General features: G+C 40.7%; 1 protein-coding gene across 1 annotated transcript in view; it reads left to right on the top strand.

Annotated features, from left to right (window-relative positions):
* The window catches only part of VWF (von Willebrand factor), a 133,601-nt gene that overhangs the window by 65,346 nt on the left and 51,757 nt on the right, over window positions 1-16,498 (top strand). The window contains exons 26-30 of the mRNA XM_017823982.1: window positions 323-481; window positions 1,512-1,647; window positions 4,570-5,909; window positions 6,655-6,774; window positions 8,644-8,787. Coding sequence (XP_017679471.1) covers window positions 323-481; window positions 1,512-1,647; window positions 4,570-5,909; window positions 6,655-6,774; window positions 8,644-8,787 — 1,899 coding nt within the window. The remainder of the gene's footprint in view (window positions 1-322; window positions 482-1,511; window positions 1,648-4,569; window positions 5,910-6,654; window positions 6,775-8,643; window positions 8,788-16,498) is intronic.

Here is a 16,498-nt window from a genome sequence, read left to right as displayed (position 1 = left end):
CTCTGTAATACATATATTTATGTGTGCATTAATTAAAGCTTAAAGTTTGTGGAGTTTTTGCATTTGCAGTTATCAAACCCAAATATCTCTGGTCTAGAGCAAGTACTTCATTATGTAAAAAAAAGATGCAAGTGTGAAAAAGTGGCCTGCCCTGCATGTAGTAAAAAAATAAATAAATAAAAATTGTTTATAGGTGGAAATATTTGTTTTTCTAGGAATATGTGGTCCACTTTATATGACACTTGGTGTCACAGTTCTGAGAGGCATGGTGAATAAATACTCTGGTTTGACATTTTTTGCCTCTGATTCTTTCCCTGCATAGCACAAAGCTGTGAGGACCTGAATAAAAATGAATTAGACTATCAGTGTGAATGGAGATATAACAGCTGTGGGCCTGCTTGTCCTATAACGTGCCAACACCCACAGCCTTTGGAGTGTCCTCTGCAGTGTGTGGAAGGATGCCACGTACACTGTCCTGCAGGCAAGTCCATCTTTTACTTTACTTAAACAGTTACTTATCTTTTTCTTCTGCTTGACAGGCTTACTGATGTGTTTTCACCACAATTTCTTACTGCCTAAGTAGGGAGATGGTTGATCATCTTGGTTTGGGTTTGTGAAATGAGCACAGTGTGGGGGAGGGCATGAAGTGGTGCCTAAAAGAGGAGGATGAAACACTGCCAGCAAGAACAAGAGAAGATGGGAACAGGTGGATAGGAAAGGAGGACAGGAGGATTAGGGGCTGTGTGGCAACAGAGATTGTTGGCTATGTGGTTAAAGTAGGATATGAACTTGTCCTGGACATTGATAAAATACTCTCCTTCAGAGCAGCAATGACAGTGGGGGAAACCCATTGCCTTGATGGGCTTAATACCTCCAAGATGCTCCTGAAAGTGCCCAGCAGGCATCCCCCTGTGAGCCTGAGCTTCCAGCTTAACTGTTCCCAACAACTACCTCGTAGAAAAGGGAAAGGAAAAAAATACAGTAAATATGGGGCAGGGAGAGGAAAGATGGAGTGAAAGAGAAAGAGAGGAAAACAAGAGCCAAAAGGAGAGTGAAAACTCAGATAAATTGTTCCTAAATACAGAGCAAGAAGACATGAAGGCAAAGAAAAAAGGTATTTTAAGAACCAAAATAACTATTCTGGGCCCTGGTGTCTCTGACCAGAATGAGGTAGGGGATAGGGGGAGAAATAAACAATACACATGTACAAAGGGAAATGCCATTTTCTCCTGTCTTCTCCCCTGTTTTGTTCTAAAGATATGTTCGCCTTCCATGTGGTGCTGGCTGTTGCAAGTTATACACCAGGTTAAGTACTTCCAATATCTAAATAAAAGCCATTATGAAGGAAGGAGATACTGCTGTGTGTTGAGCTGGCAGTGGCCATAAAACCAAACACAGTGTTCAGAAGGTTTGAGCCCACCTGAGAAGAGTCAATATGTTTTTAGTGCAATGATTAGTTTTAAAATTCGTGAAAATTGGCATCTTTTTACTGATGTGCTATTTTGAAACAGGGAAAATACTTGATGAACTGTCCCTGGATTGTGTCAGTCCAGAAGACTGTCCCGTGTGTGCAGTTGGAGATGACAAGATCCCACATGGAAGGAGAGTAGTTTTGAACAGAGATGATCTACAGCGCTGTCAATCTTGGTATGATGGGTTTATGCAGTGAATGTTGAGTGGGATGAAGGGACAGGGGTGAAGTACATCCACATTAATAAGTTTATTGGTTTAAATTTAAATGTATCGCTGACAGGGAAGCTTGGAAGCCACTTTTTACATCAATTCCCCTTCACATAGAGCCCAAAGCTGAAGTTTTTCAGTGACGGTAGGGATTATAGGATGTCAGCTGAACTAAAATTCATAAATTCCTTTCAAAAAAGGCCTTTTCCCATGTGTAGGTGGCCCTACTGGCTTCAGATGTTTCACTTCTTTTTGTGCAATGTGTGATTCAACATCAATAAAGTTGTCAGACTCTTTCCCTCTGCCAGCGCTAAAAAATATCCTGCGTATGGCGCAGGGTCCGAATGTGCACTCGGTGTAGAACTTGCTGAGATTATTAGCAGTTGGAATTGTGTACTGTTACTGGAAAACCAATTTCCACAAGATTTTAAGGCGGTCTGATCCTGGATGTATGCATTTCCAAATGTGATGGAATGCATGGCAGGGTGCAGGGTGCTGTGCACCGAGCAGGATGAGGGCCCTCGGCTGCAGTGCAGCAGAGACTGTTTGCATTCTGTAAAATGCCCTGTGGCATATTATGTATTATCTGAAAGTTTGGCATTCTCCAGATGTCTGGACCCTTGATGGATACTTTCACCAGTCACTTACAATGCTGTGAATACAAGAGATTTTTCCATCCTGTAAATTGATCAGATTTAATGGAAAGTGAGTTGTGAAACCGCAGCAGTTATTAGACCAAACTAACACCTTAACTCCAAGTGCTCTGAACCTCACAGAAGCTCTAAATGGGTACAAACTTCCAATTCCCGGTCTCTTGCCAGAGCTCAGGTACGTCTGTGCTATAAACCCAGGGCTTGAGCTCTAAGGTTGATCAATTAAATATATATTTTTTAACAATATACACAAAGAACCTTGAATTCCATCAAAAGGTCAAAAAAGAGTCTCCATAAATGAGTCTCTGTTCCCTAATTTTTGTAATCCTTAATAATAATTTATCTTAAATGTTGATACACTGGCCACTGCTCACAAAAGATTTCAGAACATTAGGAAAACTTACCTCACTAGGGAAACATCCTTTTGCATAACTGTCACCTAATTTAGATGCCTACACCATCTGTACAAACAATAGAAAATATTGCACAAAAATGAATTTCATAGCAAATATCCAAAGGAAATTGGAAACTAGAAGAGCCTTGTTCATATTAGGATTAAAATAATAAATCGTCTGCTGCTGTATGCTAATGCCAGAAGTAGCTGTTCATTTTGCAATTAGGAAGATACTACAATAAGCCTGAAGAGAACAGAACACTTAAACTAAGAGAACTTAAATGAAGGTGCCATGTGTAAAGTGAAGCATTTTCCTGGAAAATGGCGCCTTCTTCCATTATTTACTCATTTAGTTCGTACATCCCGGGTTTTCTCTGGCAGTGAAAACAAGCATTTTTTGATCCTTGCCCTTTCACAACCTTTCCCTATTCTGTTTCTTGGACTGTCCAGTAAGACAAGGAGAACATATAGACTGACTCTGTTCCACCCTGTGTGTGAGTACAGTCATGTTCTTTGCTCTGATAAGTGAAGCTGATCAGAGGGCTGGAACACCTCTCCTGTGAGGAAAGGCAGAGGGAGTTGGGATCATTCAGCCTGGAGAGGAGAATTATCCAGGGAGACCTTGATGTGACCTTTCAGTACTTAAAGGGAGCCTATGAGAAAGATGGGGACAAACTTTTTAGCAGAGCCTGCTCTGACAGGACAAGGAGTAATGATTTTAAACTGAGAGAGAGCCAGCTTAGACTGGATATAAGGAAGAAGTTTTTTACAATGAGAGTTGTAAAACGCTGGCATAGGTTGCCCAGAGAGGTAGTAGATACCCCATCCTGGGAAACATTTCAGGTCAGGCTGGATGGGGTTCTGAGGAGCATGATCTGTTGAAGATGTCCCTGCTTTTTGCAGGAGGGTTGGACTAGATGGCTTCTAAGAGTCCCTTCCAGCCCAAATGATTCTATGATTCTAGGAGATAAAGAGAATCGTGCAAGCAGGAATCAGAAAGGCAGAAGTTTTAAAGACTTGCTAAAGGTAGATGAATTATAAACAAGTTCCTGAAAGGTAGAGGGTGACAGAGGTGAAAAAGCTCACAGTGGTACAGAAGGGTGAATAGTGGAAAAGGCAGAGGTGGGGGAAAATGAAAATAGGAGCTGATATTAAAAGGGAAAAATGGAGGTGAGTAGAAATATTGGAAATAAACCATTTAATATGAGAAAAGGGATTGAAAGAAATCATGGTAAACAACAGGAAGATAAGAGACAAAAAACAGTGAAGGACAAACATGTGTTAAATGTATTCAGAACAAAATGAAGTCAGGAAAAAAACCCAGGAATTCAGAGCGCTTCAGAGGAAGAAAAAAGGCTTAATTTCACCAAGGTTAAAAACTGGGTAAACCAGGCCCCTGTACAAAATGTGCGGAGTCGTATCAGAGCTAAAACATCCTTCCTACTCTAGGGTTTTACTTTGTGTTGGCTGCCTCCAGTTTGCCTCGTGGTTTGCTTCCCTGTGAAGCAAACTGGATTAACCAGTTCAGTCCACCATTAGCTTGTAGGCATCTGTACTGATGCTCGGTGGGTTCCTAGACAGTTTTCAGACATGGATTTTACACATTCTGCCAAAGGCTTATGTAAGGACAAACGTGCATAAACATGTAGGATTTAGTTGTACAATACCTTGAGGGGAGTTGTGGGGAAATGGGCTGGAGGGGAAAAAAATCCTTCATGTCATACTTTATTTTTGTTGTGCTTTTGAGATATTTAATTGGTTTTGTGTGAACATTCTTTTATTATGTGTGGATGATGTGTTATTATAAGCATTATTATTTACAGTTGCTTCCAATTTTCGTAGTCTATGTGAAGGGAAGAACTTAACCTGTGTAGCCTGTGAGCCCGTGGAGAGCACCCTAACACTGACAACACCTATTCCAGAGGAGGATATTGAGCGACCAGCCAGTGAATACTCGTGCAGCAAGATGATGGACTTGGCCTTCCTAATTGATGGCTCCAATAAACTGTCAGAGGAGGACTTTGAACAGCTGAAGTCTTTTGTAATTGGTGTGATGAAGAAACTCCACATCTCCCAAAAGAAAATCCGAGTGTCAGTTCTAGTGTATAGGGGTGGTCCCACAATCTATCTTGGCCTTAAAGACATTAAAACAAATTCCCAGATGAGAAAAATTGTCCAAGGCATAAAATACACCGGTGATAAAGAAGCGTCTGCCTCTGAAGTCCTTAAATACACTGTGTTTCATGTGTTTGGAAAAGCAGAAAGGACCAATGCTGCCAGAATTGCAGTGCTATTTATAGCAAGCAAGTCTTCAGGAAAAGTCCGCGGCATCCTCCAACTAATGAAGAATAGAGATATCGCAGTAATACCTGTGGGGATCGGGCCCCACATCAACGTGGAGCAAGTCAAGTTCATTGAAAGGCAGTCACCACTTAATAGATCCTACCGAGTGAGCAATGTTTTAGAACTAATGGACAGGGGAGATGATCTCATTGATGGTCTGTGTGAACTTGGACCTGAAGAAAGTTCTCTGTTACTGGCTACATCCGCTCCAACGATGTCTGGTGTCCTCCTTCCCCCTTCGAGATCCACAGCCCCACCACCCTCTTCAGCAAAGCCCCCTCCCCAAAAGCTGGATATTGCTTTTCTTGTGGAAGGCTCTGACAATGTGGGGGAGGAAAATTTCAATAAAGTGAAGGAGTTCATTGAGAAGGTGGTCACAGGAATGAACGTGGGATGGGACGATATTCATGTTACAATCATGCAGTATTCAGAGACTGTCACTCTGGAGTATTCCTTTAGGGAAATGCAGTCAAAGGAAAATATTATTGAGAAGGTGAGGGGCATACCCTACCAAGGAGGGAAGGCTACCAACACTGGGAATGCCCTCAATTATATTTCCAAACACACATTTACAACCGCGAATGGGGGCAGGCAAGATGTTCCTCGCTTGGTATATATGGTGTCATCCAGTCCTTCCACGGATGTTATCACACGACCCCCCAGGAGCATAAATGTTATTCCCATAGGCATAACCCCTGGTGCAAATATCCAAGAGCTCAGAAGGATCAGCCAGCCTAATAACCCAATTATCTTGAATAGTTATAACAGACTTATTGAAGAAGCACCTGAATTAGTGCTGCAGTCATGCTGCTCCCACAGACGTTGGACCGAAATTATAGGTAAAATTTGATGTATTTTCTGTGTAATTTCCTCTTTCCTCTGTCCTATCTCTTCCCTTTACCCCTGAAATTGATGAAATTTGAAGGGCCCCCGTGTCTGTTTTGATATCTTGTTGTCCAAATGGTGGGGAAGGACTATCTGTCTTCATTGGAGGATGAAGATGTTGCCCCAGTTCAGCAGAACTCTGCACAGACCTGCAGTGAACCTTCTGTAGGCTCGGAATTTCTTGTGTTCTTTTGTCAGTAAAGTACAGTAGTTTTCAAATCGGCTGGAGGAGAAAACCACTTATTCTTCTCTAGTATAATACAAAATTTTTACTTTCTGTTTCCTGAAGTCTTCATTGGATTTTTCTTTTTTTATTGCTTTTTTTGTTTGTTTGTTTGGGGGTGATGAAGTTATTTTTTGGGTTTTGTTAGTTTGTTTTTGTTTTGTTTGTTGTTGGTTTGTATTGGGGTTTTTTTGTTGTCATTGTTTGTTGTTGGTTTTCGTTTTAGTCCCCTGAGAGTAAAATAAAATTAGTACAAAAGCAGGAATTGAAATACTCATGCATCCCACTGAATATGAATCTCAGGGCTTTCATTAAAGGGGCATCACTTACTGTTTTAACTGGTCATTATCCTGCTTTGTTTTCCCAAGATACAAATGTATCAGCCCTTTCTGCTCCTACCCATAGATTAGCAGATGCTACTTCTGCTTATCATGTATAAAATAACCTTTTTCCCTTTTCCTCCACCCCACCCTCAGAGCTGTGCAACAAACCTATGGATGTCATGTTTCTTCTGGATGGAAGTTCCAATATTGGAGCAGCAGAGTTCGAGGAAATGAAAAGCTTTGTGCGGGCATTTATCGAAAGTGTCGTGATCAGTACGTACCTGTCTTTTAACTGAAACACACCAAGATGTTTGGTGTTCTTTTGCTTGTACAGGACAGAGCAGCTCCTCAGCGTAGGTTTTTCAGTTTTTATTTTTAAATAACTCATTCCAGTTGAAGTTTATATCGGGGAAATCAGGACAGTCAAGTTTTTTGTTCAGATACAGTTCAGTTTCCTCCCAAATCAAGCTGTTGTGGTTCAGGTAGATACAGGTTTGACATCCAGTTCTGTGAGTCGTGTGATGGAGGAGTAGCTTGGATGTGTGGTGTTGAGCACTTCCATGTAAATACTGTGTGTGCCAAACAGGACAAGGGGTCTCTGTTACAGGATGGAGATTTACTTAAATGTTATTGTGACAGAAAAGTGAAAATACATGGTTTTGGTTCAGTTCTGAATTGGGTTCAACATACTTGAAAATAATAGCTCAAGTTCAGTTCTGGTCCAAGTCAGAATGGGTAATTCGGAGGGGTTTTGCTTCAGGTTTGGTCTGACTGCAAGATTTTGGTCTTTGTGTGCCGTTGTACCAAGTCCATCCACATGGCAAGGGCTACACAGGACCCCTTGTTTTCCCAGTAGCATTTAACAAACCTGGATTATTTTTCTTAATTAGAATTGTACTTTTTCAAATCAGCATTAAACCATTTCCAGGAAGCAACTGCTGTTACTGGTGGTGTTTCTCACTGGGTTTTGACATGTTTGTGTTATACCTGTGCTTCTAAAAGAGGTGATAATTAGAGAGCTCACAGAGGAAAAGTATAGCATTTCTCTATGTGTAGAATAACTTGGATTTTTTAGAGATTCTACATGGAAGACACTCTGATTCTGAAAATTGCATGCATGCATGATATAAAGAAGTAAGACAAGTGAAATAAACACAAACTATACAATAAAGAGGCAATTTCTTTTAGTCCAGGTATCTTTCTTATCTTTGAAGCCTGTAGTAGCAAATGTTAAATCATTAACAAAAGGACATCAATAAACTAGCTATGAAATACTCCTCCATGAAAAAACTATAAAGTGTAGATGGTAACCAATATTCAATATAGGACTGCAACATTTGGGTAGATGAAATAACAATGATTTACTTCATTCATAAATGTTTTGCAAAGAATTGGTAAAGACTAATTGTGGTCTATACATAAATATCTTCAGTACACAGTAGAAGTCCTTCTAAGGCCATGAGGAGAGATACAGCCAATCATTATAAGCAATGTATTGCCTGGTTCAATTCTGCAAATCTGATATTTTATAACTATCTATATCAACTCTCAGTTAACAGTTTTATTAAGACTTCTTACATAATGTATAATCAGAACCAGGATGTCAGAAGAAAGCAGAACTTGGAATTTTTCTTCATTTGCTTGCACTGCTCAAGCTCCCTGGATGCACTATGTCCCATGCACGTCACTCCAGTGATGTATGACAGAAGGAATTTTGCATGGAATGGTGTCATCCAGGGAGCTTGGCCCACCTGACAAATGGGGCATCAAACTACTGCTTGTGCAAAACAATGTGCACATAAAAAAAAAGGTGATATTTAGACAATTTTAAAATGGAAAAGGATTAATATTGGAGATCAATAAAGTGAAATTCTCCAATCATGGTCAAATTGATTTGGGGTAAAGCACTGCATGCTGACTCCTGACAGAAAATCAACGGTTTCCAGCAGCTGTGTATTTTTTTTCATATGGGTATTGTTCAGTTTTGATCTTTTGATTGAAAACGCAACTTTCACACTCTGATGGAAAAATCACTGTCTAGTTGTGCTTAATGTAAATCACAAGCACAAGGTATCCTTTAGATTTATTTTAAGGCATTCATATGCACTGCTTAAAGTGTTTATTTTCTTCTTTCTGCTTCAGGTGATACTTCAGTTCATGTGTCAGTTCTGCAATATGCCAGGGAAAATAATCTAGAAATCTCGTGGAACGTGCCTCAAGAGACTGAAAGGCTTGTAGACATGGTGCAGTCCATTCAACAAAGGGAGCAAGGTCCTACCAGACTAGGTGAGTGATTTTTTGCATGTTGATGTTTAAGCAAGAGGAGGAAATCCACCACCACTCAGAAATGCTAAATATAACCTGACCCCAAGCAGCAATTTATGTCAGTGCCATTGTGGTAGTGTTCTGGAGTAGGACTCTTAAGTTGTTTTGTTGTGGTTTTTTTTTTTGTTCATTCATACCTTTATTATGTGTATGTTGCTTGTTAAGGTTCAATTTTCTCTATTAAAATGTATTAGTAGGTTACACGAATTATAGTTTATCTTAATGCATTTTGGAAAGAAGCCTTGAAGTAATTCTCAGGATTTGCATCCATTACCTTCCAAGCCAGCAAAACATAATTAAGAAGTAAAGACTTTGATCATTAACCTTTCAGTGCTGATTAGTTGATTAGATATTTAGCAGCAGAACTGCTTACACTGACTTCAGTAGCTGCCCTTGCAGATGTTTGTGCTGAGCCAGTCTAACCCACCTGGTTGAAAACCAGGAAGACAGCAGTTATATTCTTTGTGGTTCAGCTCCCTCATCCAAGTTGCTGTGCTGGTTCCACAAGGGCTTGGGCTGGCACAAGGACTGGGGATGGTGCCAGGGAGCGAGGATTGCCCAAGGCGGCACCTTAGCTAAGAATTCCTTGTGAAATGTCATCTTCTGTTCCAGACAACTGAAAAACATGTCCACTTCAATTTTCAAGTGCTAAAACATCACACAGATTTCCCACTGGGTCTGTGGAAACTCAGTGCACACACATGTATCAGTTGCAGGGTTCAGCAAGAAATGATTCTCCTGCAGCATATCTGATCTTTCACCAGATATACTGAGAATTTTGTTCTTCTGGATTGGAACCACATTTGTTCTGGCAGACACCTAGCATTAGGGTCCTTTAAGAGTCAAGGAATACAGAGATTTTTAGGGTCTTTGGCCTACTTTGGACTGTAAAGAGTTATTGGTCCAGAAAAGTGAGAAATAAAACTTGACTTCCATAGTTCGCAGGAGGATTAGCTATGATTGCTTTCTCAGCCTGGAGAAATAAAAATACCAGATGGCTGATGAGACTTCTATAGGCTCGTTGTGGGATAAGTTGTTGCATACACAGAGATAACTTTTGTGAAGCCTTCCATGTAATGTGCATAGAAAGGCACTCGGAACTGCAGGATAAACAGAGCAAACATGGCCTTTGGGAAATGAAATGGGAGAGGCAGCCACATGACATCCTCGTTAGTGATTTGTTTATGCCTCATTGGAAAATGCTCAGAGACCGTGATGAGGGATGTGCTATAATGAACCAAAATGGAATAGAGTAGAAGTAGTTCCTCCCAAATGAAGTAATGAAAATAAGTCACTGCGGTCCTGTCCTGCACCTTGTAACGTGTGTGAATCGTCCTGGCTGTGTAGGAGACAGGAAAAGGACAGCCATTCATGTCTTTGTGTCTGTCCTTCAGCCTCTGGAAATGCAGAGGCTGCTTGAGAAGTGTAGATGGCTCCGTCAGGATGTTGCAGTTCTTTAGGCAGCTTTGGAAATCTTTTCTAGCCTTTGCTTGCTCAGGATTTACCCATCAAAAATGTCATTGCTATTAGACTGGTGATGTTTCTTCTCATTTGCACTGGCCTCCCTACGGTGGAAGCACAATCCAGTGTAATCTTTATTCTGTCTTTGCTGATCCAAATCAGGCTAATTTAGTCAAAAAAGCTGTATGTACAGAGAGCAACTGTAGATTGTTGCCATCAGCAGAAAGTGTTCCCTTTTCTTCATCACTAAATCACAAGGAAACTCCAGAAGAGAGAGAGACCTTTTAGTACAGAGTATTTGAGGGCATAGAAAGACCAGAAAAAAGCAGCCCATACCACAAAGCTTCCCCATGCTTATGCAATGGGGACATTCAATAACATCAGGCAAATTTTGGCTCAAGTAACTTATCAAGAGGAAGCTCTGGGAATATTAAAACATCATGAAATTGTTTTCAACTTCACTTAAGAAACAACTAAAAAAAAAAAAGGAAGAATAACTGCAAGAGGAGCTGACTGAATAAGCCTTCATTCAGCTCAAAAAGTGATCTGTGCAAGAGAACTGAGGATCACAAAAACGTGCCTCTGTTCAGCATTTGTTGGTGTTTAGGAGAGTCACAGGGAGCACATTGAGCAATCCCTGCAGTAAATACTGCTTAACACTTTATAAAAACATGGCTTTGCTTGCTTATAATGCTAGTAAAAGTCTCTCATTTAGGCTGATGTTTCCCATGCCCACTGTCTGCCTCAGACTCAAAATTTGGAGGAAGTGTGGCTCAACTGTATTAAAAGCATCATCAGGGAAAGAAATGTGTGTTCCCCACCACTAAGAAAAAAAAAAACTTCAGTAGTTTTACTGCAGCTCCCAATTATTATTAAAATATTTGATCAGCAGCATTCATCTTTGCTGTCATGATTAAGAAGGTATAAATTGTCTTTTTTTTCTAAACTTCACTGTAGTTTAGGAAGCACAGGCCCACCATAGCACTTTTCCTTTTGCAGATCTGTGCCCCACGTGGTGTGGTCTATACAGAATTTCCAGAATCTTGCTCCCCATCACCCACCCAAGGCCAGGGGTTTGCCAGCAGCTGCTCTGATCAGAGGGCTCCCATTCACTGACAGAGGTCTTCTTCACTTGTTTTCCTGCTAGTATTTCTGAGCTGGTGGTGCCAACTGCTTTCTGAAGCCAGCTTGGGGTGCCTACTAATCTCTTGCCTGAGCTAATTTAATTCACTGTCCTCCAGGTTTTTTTGCTTGCTTGTTTTTTTGCAGTTCATTTCTTACAAGGTTTGTGAGTTGAATGTGCTCCTGGTGAGGCCCGGGATCATCAAAAGCCCTTGGTGGTAAGCAAAATGCAGGATTTGTGATTTCCTGCAGAGACAGGAGAGCAGAAGAGAGGTTTTAGGGCCTTGTAACCTGCTCCTTTCAGTGTTGGTGAGGTGTTGGACTGAGATTTGTGATGCTCATGAAAAGTTCAGCCATTCTGTTAATTGACACATGTTAATGCCAGAATATCAGTGTGCTCAAAACTGACTATCTAAAGCACTGATCTGTGGGATCAGTTTGCAATAGCTAAGTTGTTTCAAAATTAAAATATTCTTCTATTTTCAGTAAAAAATCCCAACTCAGTTTCAAGACCCTGAATTAAGATATCAAGATCAGCTTCAGGATCACAGAGCTCTGAGTGGCCTGGTCAGGTGAAAGGTGGCCCTGGCTGGAACTAGATGATACCTAAGGTCCCTTCTGACACAAACCATTCTATGTTTCCATGATTATCATTATGGAGGGTTGCTCCTTATTAGACAAGTCCTTGGTTAAATAGATCCAGTCTGGAATATCCACCATTCAGATAGTGTTGGCTGCTTCTGTATCACTTCAAGTTCTGAGGAACCATTTCTTTTTTGTTTCTTTCCCAGGCAGCTTTCAGGACTTGTGGATGATTAAGGCCTCTTGCAGTACTTTTTGTTTTTTGGTCAAGATGTTGCAGAAATGTTAGAGAAACCACTGAGGCCATTTAAGGCACTAATTTGCAAGTTCCCAGCAGGAACTTCCGTCCAACTGGAATCCCCTGTCTGTCACAACTCCCAGACCCTCATGGGGGGCTTTACATTTCATTCCTCCTTTCAGACAAAATTAAAGAGAATAATTGCAAACATTGCTCTTAGGAAGTTTGTGCTTTCCCTGAGGTGTCCACCAAACAGACATGTGTCTGTGTGTTCCAGATTGGCTTATTCTGGGATGAAGCTTCATTTTTATTTCTTGGATATATTTCATACATTTCTTGGGCACCTTGTGCTCTTTCAAATCATTCCATGATGTTCATAGCTGCTCCCAGTCTAATATCTGTGATTCAGATTAGCATGCCTTTTTACACATTTTTCCTCCTCCATCCAAATCATTGATGAAAGTGTTCAATAAAGCTGAATCTGGTGTAATTCCCTGTAGACTCCCAGTAAACACCTCCAACCCTACTCAATAGCAGATTGTCTTTTATCATTAAGCTTGTTTATGTCCATTTAACCAGCTTTCAGTCTTCGGTTCGTGTAGAATTTTCTGCTTTCTGAATTATTACTTCAGAATACAATTCTGGCTTAAAAGTCCATCAGGTGATTAAAAAAAAATTAGGAAAAAATTATTTAGCTAATTAGCCCTTATTAAATAGTCTTGTTGAATTCAACCAAAAAAAGGTTCTTACAGAGCCCTTTCTGACTGTCAGAAGTTGAACGTCAGATTTTCAGCGTCTTAGCTGAGAGGATCATGGAGTAATGCCATCTCTTCTCCTTTCCCCTCCCCAGCCTTCAGCCTTGTAGGATGTCTTCTGTTGGTTTTGCTTTAATGATTGTTCCAAACATGACAATTTTTATACCCTATAGTACCAATAAGGCAGGAGTGTATCAGCACTGGAAGATGGGCAGAAGGTGCTATTCTGTGCTGGCAGCCTTTGGAATCACTTAAATGCCTCTTGATTTAGAAACACCTTTTTTAAAGTAGCCCATATAGATCAACTGCTATTTTGTTTTCTCTTTTTATTTGTTTGCATTTTTTCCCTGGACATACCCGATGATTTGGGTCAAGCCCTACTGACTGAGCTGGAAGGGCTCAGTGCTCCTGCAGACCAGGCCTTTTTGTTCAGTTCTTCAGATAAATGTCTAGATGTGAAATTTGGGAAGGGCGGGTGTGAGCATGTGAGAAGTTAATTGTGGTCATTATGCCTGTCAGGGCCAACACAAGTGTAACAGGTTAGGAGGCAGAAGGAGAAGAGGGGACAAGAAGTCAGGGACAGACAACCAGAAACACATTCCCCATAGCATCTGCTGCCTTTGGGAATAGGTATTTTATTGTGTGTCACACTGCTCTCAGTTCTGCTCTTCTCCTGCATGCAGTGAATGCTCTTGCCTTTGAGACTTCCATCTTGATTTCTCATGGGTTGTATGTCTGATGCCTGAAATACATGTGAGTGCAGAAGTAATTTTGCTTCCAAAGCCTGTTTGTTGCCTTTTTTTTTTTCTTTTGGTAGCACATTGTGTATATAAGAAACAAAAACCCTTTGTAAAAAGAATATATGACAGTAACATAGTTTACTCTTGTATTCAGTATGTGGGAACATATTGGCTGCTACTCCAGGCTTAGGGTCACAGAGAAAATGCTTAAGAATGTGCAACCAACCCCTAAAGCCCATAGCAAACCTCCCATTCAATTCACTGGGGCTTGTATGATACTCCCTGTCAGTGCTGCCAAGGGATGTTTTGTCTGGCACAGGTTCCCCAGAGAAGCTGTGGCTGCCCCATCCCTGGAAGTGTCCAAGGCCAGGTTGGATGGACCTCTGAGCAACCTGGGCTAGTGGAAGGTGTTGGAATGGCAGGGGGTTGGAATGAGATGGGCTTTAAGGTCCCAGACCATTCTATGATTCTCTCTCTGTTTCTATGCTTCGAACACTCTTTCCAGTCTTAATACAGCCTTGCATTGGTGTTTGTCTCAGTGTAAACATGTTAAATTTCCTTTACTGGTGTAGAAATGTCAGTTTACTGTTGTGTCATAGTAAGGAAATGTTCAAGTTGGTTGGTTCACTAGTGGTGAAGAGTTTTTATTGTAGCCTCTGAGAGATTTGCTATTTCTCTCTGTGGTGAGAAATAGAGACAAACAGCTGAGAAGTGACAGCTTCCAGTTTGGGATGGGGACTTTGAGTCCCTCTAGCAGGACAAAAGTGTTCATTTGATCATGTCTTCAGACACCTGGCTCTTTTCTCGGGAGCTGGCTTCAAAATAAGGGGAGAAATCCGAAAAGGCTTTAAGACACTAAAACAAATTTTCCGTGCATTAAATTGAGTAACTGGTTTTGGGGGACTTTAAAATAATCACTGGTTCTGTTGCAATGGTACTTGATTTCTTTATGAGAAATTATAAAAATAATGGATTTTCCAGTTTACCAATATGTATAGAAGTTTCTGAAAATTTTCAGAATTAATGTGAGAAAGAGAAAGGGACCTGGAACTGCTGGTGACAACACCAACACACAAAAGTCAAAGGGTCATTAAAAAAAAACCAAACAGCAAACAGAGAAATTTCAAGTGCTTGTCACAAATTGAATGAAAAATCATTTGTGATTCTTACTGTGCAAAAGTTTAACTTAAAATATTTGAAAGTTAAAACCTGAAATGCTTTCTTTTTTGTAATTATTTATAGGACAAAAGGGAAATGAGTCAATCTTCTGGCACAGTGACCATCCTGGAGCAATCTCAGGGATTTGGAATGTAGTCATAATAATTTTCTGTATTTTGTTTTATCCTCAGTTATTTATAGCTTACCTGCCACTTTGCACCTAACATTCCACCTCTACAGACACAAAACCATTTGTAGCAAGGGTTGTGAGACAGCTATAGAGGACATGAGTTAATACCTGGAGTTAGTTAATTTTTGTGGTCAGGAATAGTAGTTTGTGAAATGGAATCACCATCACCTGAACAATAATGGTGCTTTAAAATGTGGTTTTTTGCAAGTAGAAAAACATTCAAAATGTTGAGGTTTTCACTGAACAGAAACTCAGAAGCGTTTTTATTTCATATATAAAATATAATTCAGAATTACAGTGGGAATGAAAATCAAATGATAGGAATGAAATTAATCTACACAGTTGTAAGAACTAAATAAAAGATAATAATTGCATAGCAAGAAACAGAAGAGAGACGTCCTGTTGTGTTCTTAAATACTGTTGAAAGCATTCTGTTGAAGTGATTTAAACAAACATGAATCATTCTATTTAAGAAGTTGGGCTCGGGAAAATAGGTGACCTTTTCTAGAGAGGAGATTTATAGTGGAGGTAATGCCACGTGAGAGATGGAAGCTTATAAAAGGGGAAATTGGTGTGGATCCTATTCCTGCTTTAGGTCCAACAGGGCCTGGCAGCAGTTCCTGGTTGGTCCCAGATCTTTAGTTTTGGGCATCTGTGTGGAGAGATGACACTTGAACATGAGGCTGTGGAGGAATTAGTGATAATGGGCTAATGGAGAAGTGGCTGGGTAAGTTGGAAAGGGGATATGAGGCTGTCAGGGACTGTAGGGGTGTATAGGACAACAGGGAAGGGTGGGGGAAGCAACAGTATTTGAGAAGGAAGCTTGACCTGCAAACCAGTGCTGTGGCAAAGGAAACATTTGAGGTTTTTTTCAGATATCTGTTCTAGGCTAGATTCTTCCAAGGGGTAAATTCTTCCTAAAACTCTTATTGAAACTTTGTAGAATATCCAATTGCTGTTGCCATGATATCATAGAATCTCAGAATGATTCGGGTTGGAAGGGACCTTAAGGATCATCTCTTTCCAACACTCTTGCCATGGTCAGGGATGTCACCCACTATCCCAGGTTGCCCAGAGCCCAATCCAGCCTGGCCCTGAACACTTCCAGGGATGGGGCAGCCACAGCTTCTCTGGGCAACCTGTGCCAGGGCCTCCCTACCCTCTGAGTAAAAAATTTCTTCCTCACATCAAATCTAAATCTCTCTTTTTTTTAGTTTAAAACCACTCCCCTTCGTCCTGTCGCTGTCTGCTCATGCAAAAAGTCACCCTCTCTCTTTCGTTTTAAACTCCCTTTAAGTACTGAAAGGCTACAGTGAGGTCTCCCTGGAGTCCTCTCTTCTCCGGGCTGAATAACCCCAGCTCTCTCAGCCTTATCAATAATCAGTGTGCTGACTGAGATTCCTAGAGGTTGTCCATGCTTGCAGCA

Source organism: Lepidothrix coronata, unplaced genomic scaffold (genome assembly GCF_001604755.1).
Source record: "Lepidothrix coronata isolate B3197 unplaced genomic scaffold, Lepidothrix_coronata-1.0 Scaffold107, whole genome shotgun sequence".
In the NCBI taxonomy this organism is placed as follows: Eukaryota; Metazoa; Chordata; class Aves; order Passeriformes; family Pipridae; genus Lepidothrix; species Lepidothrix coronata.
The sequence above is the reverse complement of the archived record's forward strand: the minus strand, read 5'-3'. Positions and strand labels throughout refer to the sequence as shown.